Here is a 23,742-nt window from a genome sequence, read left to right on the forward strand (position 1 = left end):
ATCTTTGAGTTAATCCGGTGACCCATACGTGTTGCCGAATCAGTAACCAGCAAACATGACGGGCCAAGATACCACTTCATATCGACATAATTCTTCTATTGGGGACCGAAAATGATGATACATGACTCTGTGAGCTTGAATTGCGACTTATTACTGTAGGCGTATGACATATCTAACAGCTTTTGCAGATTGTTAGGATATATAGCCAAAAGTGAAATGTCATCAGCTAGGGTTGGATTTCCCATAGCTAAGGATCCAATCTTTGCTCCAAATCCACTCTTTTTCTAACTGTAGCAGCGTCATTGATAAATATTGTGTACATCAACGTTGACAAAAAAACCTTGTCTCACTCCAGTTGAGAACCAATTGAGAAAATTGCCCATTGACAAGAGCTTTATTCTGTAAATTTGTGTACACGTAAAAAAAAAAATATCAAAAGGGATTTATCCGTAATTCCCAACATGAATAATTTAAAAAGTAGTCCTTTGTGCCACACGGTAACAAATGCCTTTTTTGTATCAAGAAAAGCGGCAAAAACCCTTGAACCCATGTTTACATTAAATTGTACTGATTGTAACATCATAAAACTCGCTGTCGTGCAGCCTGAACCTTTTCGGTAAGCATGTTGTTGTGAACTGGGTATATTAGAATTAGTATCTTTGAACCAAGTTACCAAGCGTTCATGAGTACTTTTCTCAAACGTTTTGTAGATAACAGGCAGTAAAGTAACAGGCCTGTAACTTTTGAAGGAGTTGTTTGATTGTCTGCTACCTTTGTACAGTGGTATTATGGTATTACTAATCATTGTTGTTTTTTTTAAAAATCTACAGGTATGTAAGATTGATCAATCATCTGAGTAAATGAAATTGCCATACACTCGATGAGGTAGTCGCTAATATAGATGAAGTGTTTATTGCGAATTTGATCATGGTACGATGCTTTTGATTTCTTTATACTTTTAATGATTTCTCTTACTTCATTTACAATGATACTGATCTGTAAGGCCTCGATATGGCTTTCGCCGTCCTGTAGACCCCCGTTTTAATTCTCTCTCTATAAATTCATAAAGGTTTCCGACGAAACTATGGCTAACATTTGGCATGTGAATGTCCTCATAGTATCTGGCAGAGCCATTTGTGATGGAATAATCTTCACAGACACAAACTGCATCAGTTGATAGTTCCTGACAAAACTGTATATTGTTCCCTCTCTTAACATTGATCATTTTTCAAAAGTGTCTTTCATCGCATTTATGTGCTATTTCAATTTCTTCATATACGTCCCACACCTATTTTTCCACAACCAGATTTTGAACGTTTCTAAAGCCTCTCTTCTTATCTTTATATTCTGTGTAAGAATTATATTGACTACGCTTCGGTCTTCCCTCATTTGTCCAAATATACATAGCTTGCCTTTGAAGTGTATGTTCTTCTTTGAGTTCATTTGACCAGTATTGTTTGGTATGATAATTAAATTTAGACTTTGGAAGCGCGATGTCGCTTGACTGCTGCATCGCATTAACAATGTGCCCGTAAAATCTATCAACATTGTCCGAAAAAGTATCTATATCAAATTTTTTCAGGCGATGGTCCAGTTCAGTTTGATAATCTTTCAAGATATCAGCGTTTAATTTATTCCAGGCTATGCTATTTCTTTATTTCTATAAATATTGCATATCTTGAAATTTGAATTATATGCCAACAAATCTCTTATTATTAACGTCATCCATAAAGTTTCCATATCTCATGAGAGAAGTTTTGCAGAAGATTGCAGCTCCTCCTTTATCACATTTTATTAAAGTGCTATTAAAGGAAATATCCCCGGCTTTAGCAGTACATTTATAATCAGAACGAATAGACTCGCAAAATGGAAGTATGTGCTGTAATAATTTATGTTCAGTTATGCAAGCTACGTCAACATTATATTTATCGAGCATTGCACTAAAACTAATAGCAGATGACATAATTCCTCTAACATTCCAGCTCAGTATATTAAGATTCATATTAACTTGCAATATAGGCATATTAATACTTATGCATTGTGAAATCAGGACTAAAATGACAAAGATGACAAAACAAATTAAGCATTATTTTTTCCTCGATAAGCATTGTTGACAACTCATTAACAAATTAATAAAATATCATCAATTTCTTTAATTCGTTTATTATAGTGAATACTCGTTGTGGCAGAGTAGAAAGGATCTAATGATGTTAGCAGTGAACTCATTCTGATGTTCCAAATGTGAACACTATCATTGTTTTCTTCCATTGCTTGGTCGTTTCTCAATTGTTTTTTATATTGTTTCTTAGTAGCACAAAACCGCGAGCCTGTGACTTTTATTCTATGAGGAATTTATTCTATGCTTTCCAAACATTTCATTTTAATGCTTAATATAGACTTATCAAGTCTCTGGAACGTTAGAATTTTGATTATTTTTCAGCGGAATTATTTATATGTATGTATTATTGTGAACCCTTGGATGTCACGTTTTACGGAATGTAAATTAATGATTTATCGACCTGAGACACTGAGATGATTCTTAATGACAAATTAATAGAATTATGATAGCAAGTTTCGAGCTTCAAACTCTCCCGAAGTGAAGTACATTTTTAAATCTTTATGCGCTGCTAAACTTACATAGTAACACATATTTGGTGTTCAGAATGTGCATGTAACTTGATGAAACCGTGTTGAGATTATATCTAGCTAAGACATTAAACACGCTCAGTGATGTTTGTCTATATAATGTAATTCATCAATGTCATATAATGCATTGTAGTTAAATGCACACAATTCCTTGACAGTGTCGACTTTCTTGTGCATTCTATTGTCCACTTTCTTGTGCATTATATTGTCTAGGCTACTTTGTCTTTATAACGACTAAAATACCATTGTTTGCGGTAGACTTTTCCGCTTTGGTGTTTTCTTTATTCAAATATGGTCAACGTTATTATAACAGATGGCTTGTTCAAGCCTTGCACTTGACCAAAATAAAGCTAAGTCAGGAGAAATAACATGTAATATTTATTCGCACAAGCATTAAAAAGCACATATATCCACAATATCTCCAATCATACCTTACATGCATATTGTTTACACATCAACTACGGTTACTTGAATGCACTCGATACCGGAGAAGGGTATTTGCGGCTTACAATGACTGAACCTTACACCAAAATTTGTACATCACAAAACACATTTATGGTGGATTGTAGAGTTAGCGATTTTCCTTACTTTATATGTGCTTTAAGACGTTATCCAGGATTGGAATTAACATGTTTAGAACTAAGGATGCTTCTATGAATGTGGATTAATTTAATTTCAATAACCCCACACAGAAGAGTACGGTTCTGAAATGACATCACGCTTAAGAACACGGTTCAAGTTTCAAGAAATAAGTACGTCAACTATTCAGTCATGAAAGATAGATTAAAATATTTAACAAATTAGGCATCCTGTCACTATTTATTGGAACAGGAAATCTGACATTTTCGTTATGTTTTGAAAACTCACCAGGATCTTATCAAGCTTAAACAGTGTAACATTATTCAGTTATGAAGATGTAATAAATACAAAATGTACTATAAAAACTCCATTTAATCCTGTTAAAATTAGTTATCATCATTACAGCAAGATCAGTAATATGATAGTGCAGAAAGATAGCAATGTAATTTATTTATCAGTGATTTTGCTGTCATTGTTTGTATAATGCCCGATTATGTCCTCAAATAATAAATGCAGTCCTACAAATGAATTGTTGTTATTTGCTCAAACATTTTAACATTATAATGATCTAACTAGTTTTAAAATGTATTGTGTAATACTTGTCTCATATGCTGCTCACACAACGAGGCGTTATTTATTGAATTTTCTGTTTGTACGGTAAACATTATACCTTGGCATCTAATCATTCCACTGCTCAATGCCCTATGAAGAAATTAGATTAGCAACAAAAAGCTCATCAATTAGAGTTGGGGCCCCGCTTGTTCAAGTGGTCTAAAGCGCTCACCGTTCTGGATCACTGCCACCCTCATCTCTGTTTGCGTGTGTTCGGTCTAAAGCACGGCTAACGTAAGTAGGTGAGAAAACCTGCGAGTAACGTATCGTGGTTCATTTTTTTTTCCCGGGATTTTCCCGGGTTCTTCCTCCACCAGATCTATTCGGATGACAAGAATCACTCAAACGATGTAAACTACTCAAGCAAATGGGAAATATTGGTTCAATTACTTATCACGCATGGTCATCTTAATTGAGGATTTATAAGTGAATACCCTATAATTATGAGAAAATTTCCGAAATAGCGCTATATAGGAAGGTAAAGCTAGAGTCTCCGTAACCTGCGTTACTATTCTGATAAGGGAAAGATCACAGACTTTAGAGGACACCGTAATATATGTCTAATGAATTCATCCTTCTGGTGATTGTAATTGCTGCTAGGGACATGTTTTATTAAAGGCTACAAGAAGCCAGCGGAGACGAGTTCTTCGCTAATTTCTGGCGTGAATCAGGAATCGTCATTCCTCATTTATGTCCGTCAACTTATTTTGTCCATACCCTTGTCCAGCAACATGATTAACTTTATCGCCTCAATGAACCCCCACAAAGGATTCAGACTATCTTTGTATATAAAGTTTATTAAACTAGTGTGGCGATTATTTCAGACTGAACGAAAGAAACAGGTTCATATTCCTTGGGTACCAGTAACACTGATGTTTGAAATGACAAGATATAGAATAAAAGGGATAAATATAAACAGGGGAAACCAAATCTGATTGAAATCAGTTGACTTGTGGAATATTTATCTCTCTCTCTCTCTCTGTATGTATGTATATATATATATATATATATATATATATATATATATATATATATATATATATATATATATATATATATATATATATATATATATATATATACATACATACAAACTTTGACCCAGAACGGAAACGTACGAATAGAAGGAAGGAATTACGATCTTCGACCAGCGGAGACTGACGTTGCGTTGAGACACTTCCTGGAAAGTCCTAATCGTCTTGGAACAATGTATGTTCTGCGGGATCAAGAACAAGTGCGACGAAAACTTCCAGCAGAAAAAGGAGGTTTGAAATTAGCCTGTTATGTCTTAAAAATACAATGTTCAGCAGAAGCCTTGTGTCTTTATTGTAAAACCTTGTTGGTAAAAAAATTTGCTGAGCACAATTACGGCAATAAAGCGGATGAAGAAAGTCGTATACAGATGACTTTAAAATGTAATGTAATTAAAATTATATGAAGATTATTGTATTTGTTGTCCGAGCTACATGTTAATAGCATTATCATCTCCTGATTTAAGAGATCAACAAGTTCAAAATAAACTAAGAACAAATTATCCTTCTCACGAGGAACCTTCATTTATGTCCATACATGTATTTGAATTTTGTTTCATTTGAGGATAGAACCCAACAACGAAATACAGGAAAACCCAACTCATATAACATTATATCTTTGTATCTGATAAAGATTGTCTCCTCTTGCAGACGAAGCAAACGTTAATAGAAGAAAGGTAGAAAAAGAATTTATAGAACCAGTTCAAAGGTTAAGGCGTGGAGAAGACAAACGAAATCATTTTCATCGCCAAGACGCTAAGTTGTCATCCCGAAATGTAGCAGGTTTACATGACGGAAGCACAAAAGGTGAGAGCAGTTATACTGCAACAACGACAAAAGCAGCAACTGCATATAAGGATGGTAAAATTATCAGAGGATATCTAGATAAACCCAAATAATATTGGTAAATCTGTCACTATTAAATTATATTATTTTATGTTATATCCCTTTATTACTGGATTATTATTACATTACTACAAAAATAAACTTTAGTATTGAAAACTAAAAACATTGTACACGGAAACTATTTTGAACAGTTACACCAATGGGTTCTATATTAAACATCCAAATAAAATACATATTTGAATTATTTATTGTTACTAACAGCTATAACAACGCCAATGAATATGCTTTCTTGTTTGAAATCCTATTCACAGATGATGTTCGCAACCTAAAGAAGATTTACTATGTGGAAATGGGCATACTGGTAGATTCGGGGTTATGGGACTTGTGAGTATCTATCTATCTATCTATCTATCTATCTATCTATCTATCTATCTCTCTGTCTGTCTGTCTGTCTGTCTGTCTGTCCATCCATCCATCCATCCATCCATCATCCATCCATCCATCGGTCTGTCTGTCTGTCTATTTATCTAAATGTCACTGTTGTGCATGACTAAATGCACACTGCATTTCCCTCTGAGTGAACGTATTATTATTTCAGACATACTAAACCTCTTGAAAAGGGACCCACCAGTTATAAATAGACGAAACACTTCATGAATTAAACAAAACTAATATAGGTAGTGCAGTGATTAAACTGAAAAGAGTAGCATCTGGAAGAAATCGTAAAAAATGTATGCTATCGGCTGAACGACTTAAAAATATATAAAAAACAATCGGCGTAAAAAGCTTACAGTGACCATTCACACACACATAGTACATACGCTCGCTCTCTTTATATATAGATATATCTGCCTTAATGATGCTCTCTTTCTGTCTCTCTCTGTCTATCTATCTCTCTCTGGCCTATTTTCGCTGGTGGAAACATATCTTGGTCTGGGATCAGATACGAAAGGCAAAGTTTCAGCGTTACTCATGTCTTCGAAATCGCTGGCATGTATTTGAGCCAACACTTTTCTCTTCTTGAAATGGTATCTATCGTTTAATGTTGATTGCAAAATTTCTTTCGACTACTCTTTACACGCATGGGTCTATATATATATATATATATATATATATATATATATATATATATATATATATATATATATATATATATATATATATATATATATATATATATATATATATATATATATATATATATATATATATATATATATATATATATATATATATATATATATATATATATATATAGGAATAGTGCCATATAGTCAGAGTATTCATTTTGTTCTCAAGCAGTCAAGGTGGAGGAGTCAAGACTGTTCGACAGGTTGCTCAGAGCTTTGCTAAGAGTATAATTCAGAGATGAAGGTGTCAACAAAATTGACCCTTCTGGAGTAGTGTGTATTTAGGTAAACTCGAACATTGTTACACAGTCCAGCTCGATTGAGGACAGCCAATTGCAAAAGTTTTCCCATTTTCCCTAGTGTCAAGTACTCTGAATTTAATCATGTTAAGTTCCTGTTATAACCTTCTAAACGTTATACGATTTCAACACAGGGTTTCCCGATGACACTCAAACACCTCCTATTACTACTTTCATCCCCAGACAGTTCATTACCTTGTAACAAATGAACTCCCGAAGTAGAAAATGAAATTAAATCTCTTATAATTGCTGGTCCCGAAAATAAGTCTAGTATAAAATTAGCGCATTCGAGATGAACATTAACAGATATGCACTGTAATCCGTGGTTTCAAAGAATTTCCCTAGAAGTCTTTTTAGAAAAAAGGCAAAATATTTAACAATAAAAGGCTCAGAAGCTCCCGTGTCTCTCAATATTTTAATACATGCAGATTTGGCAAGATCACCAACAAGTGATTCTAAACCATTCAGCATGGATGGTTTATAATTCTCCATAATAAAATGAGACAGGTGTTTACTAGGACCCAACAACTGTATCTTTTCCAATATATGACCGTGACCCTAACTTCTTAGAAACAATAATATCAGGAACACCTCTGTCGTTACATTGTGGCCTAAATCCAGCAATCAGATATAAGTGCCTTTCATCACGCAATACTTGCAATTCGATAAATATGATTCTTAACTCTTATACCAGTTTGAAACTTGTAAGTAGTGGCACAAGTCTGAAATAGTGTTTCAATAAAAGCCGGTGGGGAGGAAGATTTATTCACAAATTATACTTTGTAAATCAAAGAATATTCGTCAGCTGTGTTAGTTGTCTTTTCTAACGGTTCAAGTCCTTTTTTGTCGGGGTAAGATTTGACGTCACTGCTAACAAAATTAATGAACCAATTAATCAGTTTGAGTTCTTTGAGTTTATCATAGTGTTTGTCAAACATTTTTGCTTGACACCATCTATCAAACAATCATTCTTTCTCACGGGCTAACTCAAGATCAATCTTTGTAGTTTCTTTCTACAATTTCTAAGCCTTCGACTATTATTTCAAATCCGAGCAACTTTTATCAAGGACACCCTTTTCTAACAAATAAAGATTGTGAAGCTCTTGTTTAATGATAGAAGCTCTTGCTTCAGCAAGTTCATAATGCACGGCAAACTCACCTAACTCGTCCTGTGTAAGGTTTCTAACCCCTCATGGGTAGGATCTGCAATAATCTGCTTTGAATGTTATGGTACAAGCTTTATAATCTCCGTATACATTTCCCAAATGTGAAAACATAATGCCGAAAATTAAAAAATTAAAACTCAACGTGAAATTGAAATTCATAAATGTAATAAGAATCTCTGAAATATTAAAGAAATTTATGTCCCTGAATTAAGTAAACGAAATTTCAATCCCGGAAAAAACTGAATTGCTTATTACGTTTTTGGGATTAAACTACTTAACAAGAAAGACCAAATAAAACATGTCCCGATGTTTTAAGTTATAAAATTTATTTCCCTAAAATAATGTGAACAATTACATACAGTATTGGATGAATTCCTTCAATTCCAAAACATATTTTATCAGTTTGAAGGTAATCAGGTAACGCTCCGAAAATACTTCTCATAAAAACTCTAAATTGCTTATGTACAAACACCACAGATAAATCACTATTTTAAAATTCGACAGCCTTTGCACGATTTCAAGGTAAATCCAAAATGTTAAGTCCCAAAACGTCTTTGAATGTTTCCTGGTAATTTACAATCTATTAGTATATGGTAGTCTTTTGATAAGTTCACAATATACCATTATATGGTATTGCCTTTTAAAATAAATATTCCGTGTACTGCAATCACAAAGAACGGTTGTAAATTTGAACGAGTACATAAATACCAGTATCTCTTACAAGACTGACATAAACTTTTAAGAATGAGAGTTTTCCGTGTTCTATTGCTTATATAAAGCATAATTCACACTATAAAGACAGTACCTAACAACGCAGTTTCTTCCAACAAATCATTTAAGATAGCGAAATACATTTTCTGTCATCAAGTCATTAACGGCTTTTCCAGTTTTAACAATCGCATTGACTAAATGAATTTTATAAAAGTATATTACACCAATAATATATTTGATAAAGATATACTTAACACAGTCGTCTTTGCAAATATATAAGTTACATGTTTTCTGTTTTGATTTCCCATTTTACACTCGTATTGATTAAAAGATATTAGACATATTTATGGTTCAAACATAAAAGATGGTTTAAATGAAGAACGTCGAGCACAACGAACAATCCATGAAACGTGTGGAAATTATAATGAAAAACCAGCAAGAGTAATTCAAACGGTTAAATTTACTTTAGTTGAAGTAAGTCATTATTATGCTTTAAATATAATTGCTATTAATCAAAAACTTGTTTTTATCCGACATCTCTCTCTCTCTCCTTTCCGTTGGTCTATTTTGCTTTAATGTTACTATCATTCATAGATCCAGAAACATCGTCGTTTGGCAGTCATTTGTACCCGTATTTTAACCGTATCTTGTTACGAGGGTCGACAATGAGAGAGATGATGTGGTAAAACTAATATGATGATATACCATCCAACTGAGCTAGAGACGCACTGGTAATACTGATATCATGATAGAAAAACCAACGAGAGAGAGAGAGAGAGAGAGAGAGGTGATGATATTCTTTTATTCCTCCATTTTCTGAAGATTTTAAGACAAAAAAGAAATGCATTTTAAATACATAGAATCACAAAAATAGTGGATTCGTTACTTATTGAATTATTTCCAATAGCAAAAGAATAAATAAATTAAAATCATTACTAAACTAGATAGATATATATACGATAGAACATTTGAAAATGTATCCTCACAACAAAAATAGTTAGTTTCCTAATCGCTTTGCAATCCAGTACAAGTATTTCTTTCATTATATTCTGATAGGGTTCTCTATTGAATCGAATATATAATAACCTTTATCTTAATGAAATACTTGGTAGATAGTCTGATCATATTTATCCATGCCTCAAATTCTAAACGTTGTGATATATCATTTAAACCACCAAGTAGTATAATCAGTATAACATCATCGGTCTGATCACAGAAATCACGGTAAATCACTGGAGGCATATACGAAAATAGACTTTCCATCAAGTGGTTTCTGTCGTTTGAGATTAAGGCACAATTCATCGAAATATGCAAAATACGGTCATGACTCATTTTGCCACATAGAGGACACAGTCCAGGTCTTGTTTGCATTCCTCCCATACGAATTAATGTCCCATATGCCATTTTTCTGCTTTAGTCAGTGTAAGCTATTTTCCATAGATGATGCATTTTTAGTCCTGGATTAATATTTAGAAATCTACCGAATCCCTCTGATGGATTTCTGATACTCATTTCATGTTTTCTCTCCTCAGATATCTGTATTATCGTCCCAATTAAGTTTTTCCATGTTATTTTGTTTGGAAATTCTCCAGTGAAAATAAAGTCGTTGAGATAGTCCTCTAAATCATACTTTTCGAGTACAGTAATTATGTAATATATAAAAGAGTTGTAGCTATGCTGGGGGTCAAAAATCAAATTTCCAACAGCCCAGAGGAAAACCTTTTTAGCAGTTAAATTTGCTCATGTTCTACACATGCGACCCAGGAATACGAGTTTTTGCTTATCTATGCGAGCTTCCATTGATATCATCCCCAAGCATGATGTCGTAGATCCAATAGGCGATCTTTGAGGGAAACCTTTTACTCTCCGGGCGAAATATCGTTGTATTTTCTCCATTGGAGTAGTGTCGTCTGCCAAAAGCATGCCAGGTATGTTCATCTGATTCACTGTTATCCCGCAATTAGTCATTACTAGTTCATTCAATAGGTCATTTATGTACACGAGAAATAAAAAAGCCGACATTACACGCCCTTGACCAACGCCTCCCGTAATGGAAATGTGTTCGATATACATCCTCTACATGCTACACAGGCACTTGTCTATGTGTAAGAATGGGCGATTATTCTCCATATGTTTGCATTATTTCCTAATATCTTTAGGGTTTTTTTTAAGGTTTTTTTTAGTAGTCCACAATGCCATAGTCTATCGAATGCCTTTTCGTTATCCAGAAAAACAGCATATACATTAGAGTTATGATTATTAAAGTACATCAAACATTCTTGAAGAGAAAATGCAGCGGAGATAGCTCTAGCCTCCTTACGAAATCCAAATTGATAAGGATGTGGAAAGCTTATTTTGTCTAAATACTTTTGAATTCAGGTCATCAATATTTTTTCAAACAATTTTCCCAGACAAGATGTCAATGTTATACCACGAGAATTCACCGGATCCTTTTTATCTTTACCATTTTATTTGTATATCGGTATAATCATCCCATATCTATATACATTAGTTAAATACTCATACTGGATCATGTAATTAAAAAGGGCAGTTAAATGTCTGATTAAATATTTTCCACCATACTTTAAGTGCTCATTCGATACACAATCAATGCCTGGTGATTTTTTGTCTTTAGAGACTTGATATGCTGCAAAACTTCTTCCTCTGTAATATTATTACATTTTATGTTATCAGTCTCTAGTTTGCTTTCTTCGTACAAATTCTTCATTTTGACACAATCATTATGTTCCTCATCTGTTGTACCACTTAATTCAGAAAAATATAGTTTCCATAGATTGACACATTCATCCAAAGTATTAGATTCTACTCCTCGAAATGCAATATTACCTATGTCCGATTTATCTTTTCTATTTTCCCGTACGACTGCATAGAATTCGTCTATTCCCATTTCTGCACTCTTTTCTGTCTCTTCAAATATGCACTCTTTATATACCTTTTTCTCTAGCCTATGTTTCTTTCTAAACTTTCTTTTCACGTCCTTGTATCTTCTTTTGATGTTACACTCTGTGCTTCTATTTTTTCCTGCTTTGATCCATTCTCCGCGCGCTTTTCTCATATTCTGATGTAATTGTTCAAGCCCACTTTTCTTCCAATATGGCTTCAAGTGCGATTTGAATTTGGACTTTGGAATATATCGGTCTGATGCAGTTATTACACTCTTAGTTATCAATTCATTATACTTCTCTATATCTTCTACCTTTTTACACTCATAGGTGAAATTCAAGAATGCACTAACATCAGATTTATACATGCTCATTTCTAATGGATTTGACAAGTTCCATTTCATTCTTGGAGGTACACATGTCTTTTTATTTTCATTCAATATATCTTTTGCAAGTGCCGCTGTAATAGGTAGGTGATCCGATATTGAGAAATCAATTTTGTCATTTACTATGTGTCTTTTTACAGCACCTCTAATTATTTCAGGTATTAATATATAATCAAGTGTGGACGTTCGTGACATGTCTTTTGATCTATACGTGATTGATTGATTGATTTTTAACGGCGCATCAGCACTGTTAGGCTATTTTGCGCCAAACAAAGTGTTATTTGTATAATCTTTTAAAACTTATAAAAGGTCCTATATCGACCAGCGATATAAAAGAACAAATGGTTGAAATTAAAAACGGTAAGATGGTAACGGTGCAAAATAAAGCTTCCCGATCAACGGGAGATGTAAATGTTCTATGTTAATGAAAAAGGATGAAAAGATATTAAAATGGGACGGTATATATATTGCATAAAACTGCACAAGGTGATAGCATAAAAGTCAGAGTTTAGAGTAAATATTTACGGCTTTCAGGAACTCTATAATACGAGTGATGTTTATAGTATCAAAAAGTTCTATACGTGATGTAATGTTCATGTGGTTTTATCACCAGCGTAGCAACTATGTTTCTCTGTTCTATTCTTTTTTTGAGAGCAAGATCTCTTCTTGATGGATTTTTACACCACACAAGATCTGCATTCATGTCACCTATAATTATGCATATATTTTCAGCAGAATACCTATCATACACATCAAAAACATGTTCACTAAATTTGTCATATGCATCATCAGTTCTAGTTGTCGAGGGAAAGTAGGTTGCAATCAAAAGTGTAGGTTCCAAGTCTCTCACTAAGATTTTCACCGCCATAATATTTGGGAACACTTTTTGTAAGGTACTTACTTTGCATAGTGATGATCTATAAAATACGGCTACCCCGCCACTACCTCTACAGCATTGTTGTATCTCTTCAGTAGGTAGCGCAACTACTTTGAAATCATCATGTAATTTATCTAAATACGTTCGATTCTTTGTACAAAGCCACTGTTCAGTGATAACAAATATATCTGTGTCTGGTAACATTTCAATTAGTTTCTGCGTGCTAGACATTATACCACGTACATTCCATGTTGAAATAATGAGGATAATTATAATTAAGAAGCAATTACTAGTCATATGGCTATGCTCATTAGGAATATATTTTGTAATTCTCATGCGTTTCATCAAGTGAGTAGCCTTCTCTCCATTTTCTGTTTGTTATCCATTCCCTATATTTTATTCCAGAACTCCAAAATAATTCATTATTCATCATCAGTTCAAAATCTTTATCCAGTACATTTAGTCGAAATTTATATATATTTGATCTATCCCAATGGGGTTGTTCCTTTATCAGGCGGACGAATGTTACTGTCACACCTTCCTCCTTGCACTGAGTTGCGATAGCTGTCCTTAGTACATCTATATTTTTTTCTCGATTGGATATTTGATAGCAGAATGCGTCTTATTTTGTTTCTTACAACTGGTTCAAACACATCTGATTCTATATTCCTTTCATTGGTCTGGTAATAATTGTCTCAATATGTCTATACGATGTATCTTTCTTTTGTTGTCTCTCCTCGTCATTCGGAAGCATTCTTTGATCATTTGGTGATTTGTTGTGTCTTATTTGATCTTTATTTATGTTTTCATTTATATTTATGTTAGCTCTATCTTCATATCTTAATTTATTTTGCTGATTGTGGGTTGATGTACTTGCATTGTTAGATGTTACTTCTGTACGCTGATTATGACTCACATTTTTCGTTATGTTAGTCCGATCATTCCGTGAAAGTGGCGGGAAATCTTTCAATGTAAACATAGCGGGACCATTTCCAGGCAAATTTGCTGGAAGAGCTCTAGCAGGCTCTTTGTGTATTTCTTTTTGTCCATGTACTACATTTTCTTGGTCAATAGATGGAGATATAACATGTCTACTCTCCTTGTATTCTGATAGTTCATGATTTCCATGATTTTCTTTCATTTGCAAGTCTACGTTTCTACCACTTCCTTTGTTAGACTGATTGTATAAAAGTTTGTGTCTTGTACAAATTGTGTCTAACTTTCCCTCAATACAGTTAATCTTTTTCATGATCACATCTAGATGTTGATGAATATGAGAAGATAATTCTTTAATCTCATTTTCCCTGGTTGCCATTGATAACATCTGGAAATACATTCCTCTATTATCATTGATTAGTTTTTCTTCCTTTAATTTCAGTTGTTGTATATGAGTTCGCCTCTTCGAGTTTCTTCGTAGTTTCCACTAAGTCTGACTTTAACTTTAGGATATCATTTTCTGTCTGTGTGATAATATCACCTAACTGGTTTTGCAATCTGGAGAATTTTTCTTCAAACTTATCATTCATTATCGCTATCTGCGCAAATAATGTGCTCATTCTATCAGCATCTTCATGAATTCTTTGTAAGGCGTTATCATTGACCGGAGCTTTCGGACTTTGTGATATACAATCACTGCGAACGGAGTTTAAACGCTGGGATGATCTTGTTTCATAATTATGTTTCAATACCCATTTATATATACATGCTTTCATGTCACTGTAATTATTTTCTCCTTCAATGAAATGGAATATAATATAATATCTTCCGATAACTTATCCTCCACAGCAGCACTATTTGTTCGAGGTAAACGTTCTACTAATCGACCATCAGGACAATCATATCTCTTCCTTTTTACTAGATCAAAGAGAGCTTGCCTAGAATCCCTGAGACCTTTGGCATCAATTGTTGATTTCAATCTTTTTTGAAGGCACTTCTATTAAGAGTTCCAAATTTGGTTTTGATTTGCATGTATATGCTTTCATTAATTTCGTCTACATCTGAATCTTGTTCTGCTTGCGATGTTTGTGAAACAAATAGAGCATCATCATTGGTATCATCTTTGGTATCAGCATCAGTGACACTTTCAATGTTTCTCACATTTCACTTCAGGTTTCCCATATCATCCATCTCTAATAAGTTTAAATCCGGCCTTGAATTGGTGTTGTCCTCATTTTCATTATCTAACATGTCTTGAGCAACATCCAAACTATTTTGAGACTTTCTCTCAATGTCCACATCATCTATAATATCCTGCTGAAAGAGCATTTTTGTTGTTTTCTAATGAAAATCTCCCAAAACATTCAAGTATTTATTTATTTATTTTGTTTTTATTTATTGTAGGTAGTATATTTTCATTTCAGCCATATTGTCAACTTTTATCTAACTTTCTCATGCAATATAGATTCTTAAAGAGCTCACACTCTTTAAATGAACATGAGTTAGCAGTTATCAAGAGAGCCTATACCAAGTCATGTGCTTAGCCCAGATTAGCTCTGACTTCCACTCACTAAACCCATTAAGGCTTAAACAAACTAAATATAGAACTGAACTATAAGTGAGCTATAAGTGTCCGTACTCCTGGTACTCCTGGTACATATGGGTTAAATGAATATATGACTAAGAAATATTAAAAACACAAAATTAATACTTGAAAGAAAACTTCCAAAAATAGTAATTACACCACACCACAACTGATCACTTCATGAATATATCTACAACATGTATCACTGAATGCAATCACATTTTACCATCCAATTTGATGAAAAACACATGACTTGAACCCATGACGACTCAAACATCAATAACGTGTTTTAACCGTATTTTGTTACGAGGGTCGACAAAGAGAGAGAGATGATGTGGTAAAACTAATATGACGATATACCATCCAACGTAGTAAGAGACGCACTGGTAATACTGATATCATGATAGAAACACCAACGAGAGAGAGAGAGAGAGAGAGAGAGAGAGAGAGAGAGAGAGAGAGAGAGAGAGAGAGAGAGAGATGTTGTAGTTTGGGCAGAGTTACCATAAAAGCATTTGGGTTATTGTCAATTCCTACTTAAGTTGAAGAATTACTCCGATGCCTGACAATCAACATCGTGAGAGAGAAAGAGAGACTACGAGCGGCCTTCGAGCATTATAATTTTGAAAACAAACGTCGGGTTGTACAAGATTATTATAGTTTTACAAAAAGAAAACAAACTGTAAACATACCGTTATTACGACCAAAGTTCTTGTTGGTTAATTGGTTACAGGTCAGATTCAAGGTTTTCATCAAGCCCACAGTGTTGTCTCTATGCAAAAATTTACTCGTATTTTCTCCTTTATGCAAGAGAGAGAGAGAGAGAGAGAGAGAGAGAGAGAGAGATAGCTGCTAATGTTGCAGAATAAAGAATGTAGAAATTTTGGTATTATTATTATGACCTGAAATATGACATACAGCTGACTGACGTCTGGTCCGTTATCAGAGTATCACATTGATTTTCTTAGTCACAGACCACAGTATCTGCAAGAAAGCAGCTTCCATTCACCATTTAGTAATATTTGACGTAAAAGTCTTTATAGAGTGGTTGGCCCGAATATGAATTCCGATTAGTAATGAGAATCCCGTGTTCGAATCTCTTTATATTCAGCACGATAACATATTTCTAGTGTATCAAACCTTGGCTCATTTCAGGCTTTGGAAACTTCAAGTGTCTTTTAATGTTAATTCGCATGCTATCGGAAGATATGATCAAGTTTGAATCCATGTAGATAATTAAAATCGAATATTTCTGCTGATTTAAATCACTTAGCAAATGTCACGACATTGAAAAACAAAACGCAGGCAAACTGCATCCAAGTTGGTCAGGTAAGGTCCTTATTTTAGTCCTTTCCTGAAAATGATGCAATTTATCAAATTCATATCGGGACAGTTTAAGTATCTTGTGCTAACACACAGAAACATACACGTGGGCTCACACATTCAAATACAGATAGAGAAAAAAATATTAATGTCATCTCTACTTGCAGGCATTCATCGCTGGTACAAATCTCGGATGAAGATGAAAAGGAGGTTCAAGTGAAAAAAAATATAAGAGAATATTTTTCACACATTATTAACGGTGTAAGTAATGAATACTTAACTGTTGAAGACTTTGACATTTCTTTAATTTCCTTTAATTTGCATACTACAATTGTGAATCAAACAGATGATTTATGAATGGAATGATGCATGATACAGTAGGACCAACAAAACTCTCATCATGGCCTAATTAAGGATTATTATTCAGTTACTTGGATGCGTCTCACTTGATTATATTCTGATGAAAAAGAAAGCATTTTTGTAAGTTGGTTGATACGTGGCTGGTACCAAAAACTGATGAAGATGAAAATGAGGTTCCAGTGAAACAAAATATAAGAATATTTTTCATACATTATTACTTATGTAAGTAATGAATACTTAGCCATAGAACACATTCAAATTGTGTTAATTTGCATGCCCCATTTTAAATCAAATAGATGGTTTATAACTAGGGCAATACAAAATCTAGTTGGGCCTAAAATGTCTTATTATTACCAATTTACATGGATGCATCTAACCTATATATTTCTTCAAGAATAAGCGTTTCTATAAGTTTGTTGATGCAGTTAGAAAGAAAACTTCCATGAATTATCCTCTCTAAATCTCTGTTTAAGGCTCCTCTATCACCTTGTCTCCTATGTTACCCGGTATCATTTGTAAATAAAAAGCCCCTCCGCAACCCAGTCTCATGTATACATTTATCTTCAGTAACCAGGCATTATCTGCAAATAGATACCCTCTGTAACCGGTCTCCTCTGTAAACAGGTAAATCTGTAAGACGGAAATAAATATACCCAATGGGCAATTACAAAACTAAGAGCAGTTTGATATACAAAAGCAGCGAAAGTAATGATAATAACTGTGTCCGGTTTAGAAAGGTAGCATCATTATTTATATTTAATAACCCTTTGTTTGGAAAGGTTGATAAGTAAGTTTGCTTTATTATTCTTTCTGATCGAAAAGGAACGCATATACATATAATAAGCATGCATTAAACTTATCGTATATGAATATATCTGAATTTTGTCATAGGTAAACCTCCTCTACAAAGGAATCAAAGATGATAGTATATCAATCACTGTCACCCTTCTTGAATTTTTCTTTTACAAGGTAAGTAATTATATGTATTCATTGTTTTTTTTGCTAGCCTTTGGGTGCATGTGATTGAGTGAGAAAACGGGATTCCTGTATACATTTGGGTGATTGTGGTAGAGTGTGAAAACGGATTCCTGTATTCCATTGAATACTTGCAATAGGATGTGAAAATATGATTGCTGAATGCCTCTGAGTACTTGCGAGAGAGTGTGAAAACGGAATTCAGTATGCTTTTGAGTAGTTGAGGTAGGGCATGAAAGCAGGATTCCTGTATGCTTTTGGATACTTGTAGAGAAAATTCTGGATTTTTGTAGCATTATATTTATATTGTATCTGGGGAGTGGACTGTGATGCCACTTATATATATTCTATACATATGTGATATATGCTTTTTCCAAACAATAATTAAAAAAAAAAATATATGCGATGGATTGTCAGTCTGTCTCTCGTATTTTTTACATTTCTACCTTTGTCCATTCTTATTTTATTTATATGTGTGGGTCAACCCTATAACAATGATTCTGGGAGAATGCGTACCGTTCTATTGCTCCCCCTGTTCATGGAAAACACATTGCAAACTATGTGCGATCTTTCTCCTTCACCTGTGTTGCTACTCTCGTGTTCCATTCAATTCAAAATTAAGAACTGCATTGAAATACGTACTGCATCATTTTACAATTGTATCCATTTCGCTTATAGAGGAAAACTGACTTTCCATAGTTAATAGTCCGTATTTCATTTGTTTCGTATATTGCTTACAGCGGGAACATGACTTTCCACACAACGTGTCTGCGGTGGTGAGAGATGCGGGAGAAACATATATTAACGCCGATGACTATCTCGAAGATCTACGTGTGTGGGACGTGGAATACTCGGAGTTCTTTGCACCATACGATCACGCAATGCTCTTTACGAAGTAAGTATGTTTAAACTTGATATATCATTACGCTGAATACGACCCAATTGCGACCTTTCACCATACACTTTCCCAGCACCCATCAGTAAGAAATCACATAAAGAGTGGTCACGTGGTCACTTCAACTGCTTTGCAACAAGATCGTCATCTTTTCTAGTTCTCATTTTTAAAATATGTTTGTCGTATAAAGAGTATTTTTGGTCATGGTTCGTTTCATGTAAGAGGCTGATGATAATTCGCAAACATTGCTACATTTATTTTCCTGATTTGTATTTTGGATGAAGTATTATGGATTAAACGTCATTGTTTCAGCACTTGATAGGCTATACATGGCGGCCCGTATATATGCCGACAAACGCCGACAGAATGAAAGCTAGATATTGGAATGCTTTCTCACATACCTGCGTTGGCCGAGCCTGAAACTCAAACAAACGCAGGCATATTTGAGATGCCATTGAACTGTAAATAAGAACCGCTTTGACCACTAGGTCATTCGGGTTCCCTTTTTCTGGTGTAAAACAGTCAATTGTGTTTCAAGCAGACTAAAATGCCCTTTTGGTTATTACCTCAACTGAATCATATTTTTCATTGATTTCGAAATTTGTTTGTTTTGAGTCGCACAGAGTCTGTTATTTAAAAAATAACACACACTCAAACACACATACTGTTTTACCGAATTTAGGAAAAATGAAACTAGTTTCAAATTTCTCAAAACTTTAATATTGTCAAATGTTGACAGGACGCTATATGTCATTTCTTTTCGCAAATATATATATATATATAAACAGATCACACACAGATATATGTATATATATATATATATATATATATATATATATATATATATATATATATATATATATATATATATATATATATATATATATATATATATCTGCCTTGTTGGAAATGTCTTTAATGTTTTTATCAAATTCGGTGGTACAACTCATAATAACGGAGTAGTTTAATGTGTTATTTTTTACATGAACATTGTTTCAGACTTCATGACACTGAAAATTTTCAATATTTTATCATGCTTCTCTGACAAATTGCTTTGGTACCCGATATGAATGTCATAGTCTTAGCCGTCAAGGAAGATTAACTATTGCTGACAGGTTGTAAAAACTGCATGTTGTACAATTACATAACGAAAATTTTTATTTTCACTTTTAGACATAGCTTGTTTACCGGTGAGCTTTATACTAACTCTTTAATAGGTAAGTAATCTCTGTCTGTCTGTCTCTCTGTATGTCTGTCTGGGTTTGTCTATCTGTCTGTCTGATAAGAAACTACGTGCCATAAACATTTCCTGAACATACTTGTAACAATTATAATGCGTACCAGAGGCAGTTACTTTTTAAATTTGAAGTCCGTATCCATTAAAATCTAAGACACCTTTAAGTCTTTACAGTATTAATTACTGCAACCTGGACATGGAGTATGATGTTTTCTGTTTTATTGATCTTAAAGTAGATTGGGATTGTGTCATATCATAAAAAACCCACTACCGATTTTATCGGTCATGCTTTGAAATATATGTTCGTTTACAGCTGTCCTTCTCAGCTAAAGCCCAGTATGAAATCACAGTTATAAGTATTTTTGAGGGTTTTCATCTGAAAATGTTTGCAGAAGGTTACACAGCAATACCTTAATTGATTCATTGTGTGTATGCTTTGGATTTTCAACATAGCTTAAATAAATTTTTCAGTCATATCTCTACGATATTTGCAAAGTGGCAGTTTATATTGATGTCTAGCATTGGGGCATCATGCCGCAGACCGGTAGCACCATGTCACAACCAGTCCCATTATACTGACACAAGGCCGACGAGTCTTAACACTATCCTCTTAATGCTGAGCGTCTAGTACCATTGTTATATGCTTTGGTATAACTCGGCCGGCGTTTGAACCCGCGACACTCTGCAACCGAAGCGAACGTTCTATCCACCAGGCCACATTAACTGATTAAGAAATTCAATTTTGCCCATGATACTTAACACGTTCAAGAAACACATGCATGAAATGATCATCAATTTTAGAGGCCGTATCATACAGATAAGAAACGCGTTTCGTAATAAGTAGAAATTGTTCGTATGTGTCACTGATAGTATTAATTGTCCATACATGTGACAGTACGAATTGCCCTTAACTATAGCAGTAGTAATTGTCTGCATCTGTCAAACTAGTAGTTGTTCGCAACTATGATTGTAATAGCTGTCCGTACCTGTGACAGTGGAAGTTGTCCGTATCTGTGACAGTAATAATCGTCTGTACCCGTGACGTTGTTTAGCTTATTTTGGTTGTACGAAAAGGTGACAGTTGTTTGAAAGTGGTTAGAAGTTTTGATCGTTGTTAGAAAATTTGGGATTGTATTTCTTTATGGTTTGTTTTAACACCAAGCACTATTTCAAATATCTTAACATACGTTTGGCATAAGGAAACATTTATAATTATGTTATTGTTGTAAAAACATTAGGTTATAGGATTGGACTGCACAAATCTGACATTCGTATCGGAGTATACTGTACAAATCTGACATTCGTATTGGAGTAAACTGTGCAAATCTTACATTTGTATCGCATTGGACGGTACAGATGAGACATCGGTATCGTAGTGGACCGCACGGGTATGACATCCATAACGCAGTAGTGTGACCAAATGTGACACACCTATTGGACAGCGCAAATCTAACATCAGTATCACAATAGACTGCACAGATCTGACATCGTATGGAAGTACACTGTATAGATATAATAAATGTATCGGAGTGGACCGCACGAATCTGTCATCCTATCAGACAGTTGCACTAATCAAGATAACCGGAATTTCAACTCATTTTTCAATTCATTATTTAGTAAACATTTTACCACTGCTGTATTGTGTTTTATATCATCATTTACTATGTATTTCAACACAGCTGTTCAGTGCGAACTGTCTAAACATTTCAAAAAGTACTTATGGAAGCCATGAATGTATTGATCTCTATAGAGCGATTGCGAGATAGATAAGAACTATGTCCATTATGGCTTCTTTTATATCTAGACGATTGAAGAGAATATTTGAAATTAATCCGCAATATTTTCAAAACCGCTGAATTTAATCTAATTTTGGTATTTATTTTCATTCACTTGCTGACATGTTCATACCAGTCAAGTTCCCGACAAAAAAGTTTTGTTTTATGTCAAATTACTTTGATGAAACATGTATACTAGTGGCTACTTTTAGATCGAACCGTGCGACTTTCCTGGCGTAGTCTTCGTTTTGTTGTCAGCCTATACATATTCTTCAAGCCTATTTACGTTGTTTAAATCATATATCATTAACGATCCCAGGTGGTTTGTATGGGTAGATATACTTTCAGTTCAAATCATGTTTTAAGTGGTTTTCCTTAAGACTCTTATTAATGACTCTTCGTTTCCCACCGTTTGTCAGTGACTTGGCTATATATCAAGTGAACTCTGATACTCATCGTTTTGCTGACTACTCCTTAAACCACTAAGCATAAACTTGAAACAATTATTCAGTTTGGTGTAAACAAAAAGGAATCCTTATTAATATGATGCGTATATGACACACGGATCAAGTCATACCAACATGGAACTGCTTTTTGGTCGAACAGACTTGTACGTGGCTAGTGTTAAACATTGAAAACGTCTTGGCACTTACATTGATCAACACCTCAATTGGAATTTACATCTTATATATATATATATATATATATATATATATATATATATATATATATATATATATATATATATATATATATATGCAATGATTATTAAAAGACTAAGTCTCTAAAAATTAATTTGCCTTGGCAGCACCGGATTCGTAATCCAGAGGGTTCGTTATTAAAATGTTCCATTTACTTGAGATGAAGTAGCCTATCTATCTATCTATTTATCTATCTGTATGTCTGTCTCTCTGTCTATCTATCTATTTCTAAAGTTCATCATCCTTGGACAAGCACGATATTAGTGCGTTCCTTTGGTTTGTGACTTTCGTGACTTCTAAACTCTATTTGTTGATTTATGCTTTAATCTATCGCGTCAGGCCGTATCATCGAATCTAATTCTATAATAAAAATACTCGGGCCAACAAATATATTTTTTGGCATGGGTTTGGTCCCTATAGTTATATTAAATCTTTTTTTTAAAAATATAAGTTAAGCAGACAATAATGCATTATTTGAGTCAGTATATGTTACCCATATACCTCAAAGCAACATTAACCTATTACAATTTATTTGTTTCATCTATACTATTTTTCTTTCTCCGTATAGGTCGTTCCTTCAAGGGAAAGGTGTGTGACATTGGAAAAAGAATATCCCTTATTCAAATAGGCGATTATTTTCAGACTGTAAGCACAGCAGCACACGAACTTGGGCACAAGTAAGCTGACTCGTCGCTCCCTAATTGTTGTTGTTTTGGGTTTAACATCATTTTTTAGAAAACGATAGGCAATACATCGTGGCACGTGTAAA

The 23,742-nt window shown here is 34.0% G+C and overlaps 1 protein-coding gene across 1 annotated transcript; it reads left to right on the forward strand.

Annotated features, from left to right (window-relative positions):
• The first annotated feature begins 5,044 nt into the window (after positions 1-5,044).
• On the forward strand, positions 5,045-23,654 carry LOC149777522 (uncharacterized). The gene is made up of 7 exons (XM_089941398.1): positions 5,045-5,102; positions 5,520-5,675; positions 7,014-7,069; positions 18,282-18,359; positions 19,106-19,260; positions 20,434-20,477; positions 23,542-23,654. The coding sequence occupies exons 1-7, from the start codon at positions 5,045-5,047 to the stop codon at positions 23,652-23,654; spliced, it is 660 nt and encodes a 219-aa protein (XP_089797524.1).
• Positions 23,655-23,742: the final 88 nt, after the last annotated feature.

This window comes from Sinohyriopsis cumingii, chromosome 18 (assembly GCF_028554795.1).
Source record: "Sinohyriopsis cumingii isolate HCF-2022 chromosome 18, ASM2855479v2, whole genome shotgun sequence".
Taxonomy (NCBI): Eukaryota; Metazoa; Mollusca; class Bivalvia; order Unionida; family Unionidae; genus Sinohyriopsis; species Sinohyriopsis cumingii.

What these genes read in the sequence shown, in the direction of transcription:
- LOC149777522 (XM_089941398.1), top strand. Translation starts at nt 5,045, where the DNA reads ATGTATGTTCTGCGGGATCAAGAACAAGTGCGACGAAAACTTCCAGCA. An exon ending in ACTTCCAGCAGAAAAAGGAG is followed by an intron (nt 5,103 to 5,519) that starts GTTTGAAATTAG and finishes CTCCTCTTGCAG; the next exon opens with ACGAAGCAAACGTTAATAGA. An exon ending in TGCTCAGAGCTTTGCTAAGA is followed by an intron (nt 7,070 to 18,281) that starts GTATAATTCAGA and finishes ATTTTGTCATAG; the next exon opens with GTAAACCTCCTCTACAAAGG.